The sequence below is a fragment of the Suricata suricatta genome, chromosome 2 (genome assembly GCF_006229205.1).
Source record: "Suricata suricatta isolate VVHF042 chromosome 2, meerkat_22Aug2017_6uvM2_HiC, whole genome shotgun sequence".
In the NCBI taxonomy this organism is placed as follows: Eukaryota; Metazoa; Chordata; class Mammalia; order Carnivora; family Herpestidae; genus Suricata; species Suricata suricatta.
In genome coordinates this window covers 5959398-5965376 of record NC_043701.1, presented here as the reverse complement: position 1 = coordinate 5965376, position 5979 = coordinate 5959398, and the positions used below count along the sequence as shown (strand labels likewise).

The window sequence follows — 5979 nt, the reverse complement described above, 5'->3', positions numbered from 1 at the left end:
GTTGGAGACATTTTAAGTTAGGATGGTACCTAAAAAAGAAAAGAGAGAAACCCAGTAAGAGCATCCTGCAACTACCAGATCTCCATGACCCACAGAACCATCATTCCAGAAAAACCCGATGCCTCCCTAAGACATTACATGTGGCCATGCACTGGAACAATGCACATGACCAGTGGTGCTGACCCTTCAAGTGTGCAGGATTTCTAGTTGAATTTTCCTGGGTCTTTGAACTCTATACACCCTTGCCTGATTATGCAAACTTTGTGTAAGAGGGACACGTGGGAAGGGGAGGCAGTGGAGACTGAGAGCTGGAAAGAGGCTTCATTCTGGTTAGCTCTCACTGCATAACAAACCATTGTGAAGCGCAGTGGTTAAAAACAAAAACCATCCTTTATTTGTTGTCATAAAGATACAATTTGGGCAGGACTCAGTGGCAATGGGTCATCTCTGCTTTTGCAACTTCGCCTGTGGGGGGGGGGGGAGGGAGCTGGGGGACTGGCTTCTGTGTTGCCTCACTTGCAAGTTGGTCTGGCTCCCAGATGAAAGGAAAGCCGGGGGAATGGGCCAGGGACTTCAGGTCCTCTTCAGGGGAGACTCTCAAGGCACAGCCTGGGCTTTCTCACAACATGACAGTCAAGTTCCAAGGGCAAAAACCCCAACAGGGCAAGGACACATTGCCCATATCTAACACTTAGAGTCACAAAGTGTTGCTTCAACCATCTTTTATTTATGGAAACAGTCCCAAGGTCTGTCCTGTTCCAAGGTAGAGGACACAGAACCCCACAACTCAGTGGCAGGAGTAACAGGGTCAGGTTGTAGGAAAAGTAGAAGCTACTGTTACAGCCATCTATAGAAACTACAATCTACCGCTACCACAAGTCATCGTAAATTCAGAAGAAAAAATGGAATGGACATGACTACCAAAACATATGCCATATTTTTGAAAGCACCCTCATAATCACATTTAAAATATCATCAAATATGCCCTTCCCAGCTTCTTCCCTAATATTTTTCATTTTTTCATCATACTTGCTCTTTAGCCATTTTATTTTTTCCTCCCGTTCTTCCTTTGATTTATGAGCGTATTCCTTTTCTACTAGTTTAATGTCGTTATATAATTGATCAGTATAGATCTTCTTCAGGACTTCTGCCCGTTGTTTCAGCCTCTCCTCTGTTTCCTCATAAATGGAATCGGTAAAGTAAGCCCCTCTGTTGCCCTGCACCATCTGCTCTATCATCTCCACCAGCTCCTGCACTTGAGCTTCCTTCTCAGCCTCAGAGGCTCTGTTATTGAAGGCACAATAGCGTTGCCCACACTTCTTGATGACGTTTCTTAGCTTGTCATCAGCATCTGCTATGAAGCCACTTAGGCTCTGCTCCTCCAAGTTTTCTTTGCGAGTGAACAACACGATCATGTGCTTCAGGGCTTGCTCCCCAAAGACAGCCTTGATCAATGCCACGGTATTCTGTTCTTCCTTCGTGTAGCGGCCCAGCTGCAGGACCATGATAATGGCGTGGGGCCCGGGGCAGGAGTAGAGAACACACTGGCTGATTTCCCTGCATGTGGTCTCAAGGGTCTCCTTTGTGTCAAAGAGCCCTGGGGTGTCAACAACAAGAAGATTCCTTCCCTTCCATTCCCGGGATGCTTTTTGACAAAACTTGGTGACAGCGTGGGCAGCAATTCTAGAGTCAAAGACTCTACTCCCCAGGATGGTGTTTGCTGTTGCACTCTTCCCACTTCCAGTTTTCCCCACCAGAACAATGCGCAGAGTGTTGTCCTGAGGGGCCGCCATGTCACTACCAGGAGGCTCTGAAAGGAAAGGAGAAGAAAGAGTCAACAGAGGTAAGTGGAAACGATCACCTCCCTCTTATCTCCTTTGCATTCCTCCCTGAAAACCTGCAGTAGTCTACTCTCCATGTCAGTCCCATAAAGAGAGAAAGATGAAATGTTTCAATCACCATGGAAGAAACAACAAGGTGAAGAGTTCCCCTACAAAGAGTACCCGGTCCAGATGATTTCATGGGGAACTCACTTATACCTTTCTTAAGTTATTCCCGATGACTTAAAAAAGAAGTAAAACTTTCCAATTCTTCCTATAACACAAGTATGATATTGATCCCAAAGGCTAACAAAGACTTTGCAAATAAATAAAGCTACAGGTATGTCATTTGTGAATACTAATAAAAAATCCCAAATAAATTATTAGACACTAAAAAGTGTACCCCACGTTTAAATGTGATTTATTTTGGAAATATTAGGGAGGTTTTATATGAGAAAATGGATTGTTATGACACATACCCATTAGTAGATTAAGAAGAAAAATATCTAGATGCAGAAAAGACATTTCCCCAAATTCAACACTGATTTAATAGATGCTTCTTTAATGTAATCTTATATAAACACAAAGTTAAAATTTTTCTCACCACTTTTTTCCCCTGCAGCTAAAATGGTTGGCTATAAATTTCTTTTGGATGAATGAAAAAGGAAAACTAGCCTGTACAATCAATAATGAGAATAAACATGAGGGAGGACCAGCTCTACCAGATAGTAAAATATTTTAGCCTCTATAATTAAGGCTAGGTATGACATGTGCATGAATAGAGAGAAAGTACATAAGACAAAAACAGACAATTCAGAAATAGACCAAACTGATCTACTATATTCATGAGTATCCAGTTCAATTGTATTATGTTACAATTATCTTCCATAAGGCAGCATCTCACAGCAATGGGGAAAAAAAGATAGACTGATACCAGCATTGGGACAACTACAAAACCACACAGAGTGACACAAGACTGCACCCACTTCTTCATGCCCTTCAAATTCTAAATACATTATAAACCTAAACATTAAAAACCAATTCCTATAAATACTAGAAGAAAATCAGACAAATGGTTTGTAACCTAGGGGCGGAAAAAATATTTCTAGGATTTGAAAGAGAGTAAGAAACCATACACAAAAATAAACTCAAAATGGACGAAGGACCTAAATATGAGACAGGAAACCACGATACCCTAGACGAGAAAGCAAGAAACAACCTCTTTGGCCTCAACAGCAGCAATTTCTTACTTGACACATCCCCAAATGCAAGGGGATCAAGAGAAAAATGAACTATTGGGACTTCATCTAGATGAAAAGCTTTTGCACAGCAAAGGAAACAATCACTAAAACTAAGAGACAACTGATGGAATGGGAAAATGTAGTTGTAGGAGTGCCTGGTGGCTCAGTAGGTTGAGTGTCTGGCTTCCGCTCAGGTCATGATCTCGTGGTTCATGGGTTTGAATCCCTGTCAGTCTCTGTGCTGAGAGCTAGCTCAGAGCCTGGAGCCTGTCTTCAGATTCTGTGACTTCCCCTCTCTCTCTGACGCTCCCCTGCTCTCACTGTGTCTGTCTTTCTCTATCTCTCAAAAATAAAGAAAACATTAAAAAAATTTTAATGAAAAAAAGGTAATTGCAAATGACATATCAGATAATGGGCTAGTATCAAAAACACAGTGAAGAAATGGGCAAAAGACATGAACAGACACTTCTCCAAAGAGGACATCCAGATGGCCAACAAACACATGAAACCATACTCAACATCACTCATCATCAGGAAAATACAAATCAAATCCACACTGTGAGACTACCTCAGGCTGGTCAGAGTGACTAAAATGAACAAATCAAGAGGTGATAGATGCTGGCAAAGATGTGGAGAAACAGGTACCCTCCTACATTGTTGGTGGGAATGTAAACTGGTGCAGCCACTCTGGAAATATTTTTTCCCCTCGAAAATTTTTTTTCTCAAAAAATTAAGAGTAAAACTCCCCTATGACCCAGCAATAGCACTGCTAGGGATTTACCCAAGGAATCCAGAAGTGCTGATGCACAAGAGCACATGTGCATCAATGTTCATAACAGCACTTTCAACAATAGCTAAATCATGGAAAGAGCCTAAATGTCCATCAACTGATGAATGGAGCAAGAAGATGTGATATATCTATACAATGGAGTATTAAATGGAAATGAGAAAGAATGAAATCTGGCCAGGAAAGGTCCAAGTGGATCCTAGACTACCTTGTCATACTAGAAAGCATGGATACTATCAAAAACTACTCCGAGCATGGGACGCCTGGCTAGCTTGGTCAGTAGAGATGCAACTCTTGATCTCAAGGTTCATGAGTTCTACCCCTGCATTGGATGTAGGGAGTACTTACCAAAAAATATGCTTGAGTCTGATCAAAAAGGGTAAAGAGCCAATTTGAAGGGGCTGACTGTACAGAGATAGGGTAATTTGAGTATCAATGAGAATAATAATTCCAATGGATTAAAATATATCAAATATAGGGGCGCCTGGCTGGTTCAGCCAGTTAAGCGTCTGACTTCGGCTCAGGTCATGATCTCATAATTCAAGTTTGAGCCCACCATCAGGCTCTGTGCTGACAGCTCAGAGACTGGAGGCTGCTTTGGATTCTGCGTGTGTGAGTGTGTCTCTCTCTACACCTCCCCAATTCGTGCTCTGTCTCTGTCTCCTTCAAAAATAAACACTAAAAAATTTAAAAACTATATATATTAAAGATGTTGAAATCCAAGAATTCATAACAATACCATCATCATAAAGGAAATGAAGTGCTCCCTTTGGACTATGCTAGGAAATAACGTCATCATTCTGAACATGGACAAATAAAGGGAAAGAATCAACCATTCCTTTTGTCTCATGTAACTGCACTTCATGGATATGAGAGTATTGTTGAGGGGAAGTTTCTTTTTATAGGATTTTGCCATCCAATAATCAAGAAAGACTGATAGAATTAGAATATCCTAATTTGTGACCCTTATTGAAACAAACTTACTCTCGGCAATCATTCCTGTCTGCTACATCACAGAAAGACAAAAGAAAATATAAGGTGCCTTCTGATGGAAGTTTACAACTACACCTATGAAATATCCCCACCCAAACTACCTGGCAAACCTTAATCTGATAAAGCCTCTCCTTAAAGATACATTTATACAAAACACTGAAACTAGAAGAACATGTCAAATGACATCTTGAGGATTAGAGAGAAAACGTACATTGTCCAATTACAAACGACCACCCATTTCTTAAACAGAAACATTTCAAAACAAGAAACAGGAAGGTGGAAACTTATTCATCAAATTAAACTTAAGAGATATCAAAAAATCGCAATTTATGAACCATACTTGGATCTAATTTCAATTTTAAAATCTTTGATACAGTGAATTGAAATACATCTGGTAATTTTTTTAATTCAAATTGTGCTCTGAAGTCTCCTTATGGTGTATTTTTCTTAGTCTTTACCTTTCAGACATATATATTCAAATATTGACTGATAAAGTGATACAATGTCTGACATTTGCTTCAAAATAATCTGGGGCAGGTGGGAAGGGTTATTAGATGCAATAAGTTTGACATAAATTAGTCATGGCTGAAGCCTGATATGGGAACATGGAAGTGCTCTACATTATTCTCCTTATCTTCGAAGGAGTTAAAAATGTCCCATAATAGAAATGTTAACTTGTTTAGAGTTTAACCACTACTGAATGGATACTGTATACCAAGCACATTGATAAATATGTTTTGGACATTATCTTATTTACTCCCCCAAAAATAGCCTTCAAGGAAGCTCATTTTTTATTATTCTAATATTTAAAGCTTATTTATTTATTTAGTAAAGTAATCTCTAACCCAACGTGGGGCTCAAACTCACAACCCCAAGATCAAGACTCCCATGCTCATCCCACTTGCCAGATAGGCGCCCCCACTCTAATTTTTAAATGAGGAAATTGATGTGGCTCAGGAATGCTGAGAAATTTGCCCAAGGTCACAGTGCTAAAGGACATTGGGCAGAGGACAGATCCAATGCAAAGTATGTCGACCCCTATGCTCATGCATAACCCTGCATGCTTTGGCCTATTGCTGGTTCCTTCTCAGGTCCTTGATTCTACATTTCTGTTTACATTGGATCAGAAATTGATCAG

General features: G+C 40.3%; 1 protein-coding gene across 1 annotated transcript; it reads right to left on the bottom strand.

Moving 5' to 3' along the window:
• Positions 1–371: 371 nt before the first annotated feature.
• On the bottom strand, positions 372–1833 carry LOC115277452 (GTPase IMAP family member 7-like). The gene has a single exon (XM_029921591.1). It carries the CDS (start codon positions 1791–1793, stop codon positions 918–920), a length of 876 nt encoding a protein of 291 aa, XP_029777451.1. The 5' UTR covers positions 1794–1833; the 3' UTR covers positions 372–917.
• Positions 1834–5979: the final 4146 nt, after the last annotated feature.

Coding starts and splice junctions, on each gene's coding strand:
- LOC115277452 (XM_029921591.1), bottom strand. CDS start 1,793: ATGGCGGCCCCTCAGGACAACACTCTGCGCATTGTTCTGGTGGGGAAA.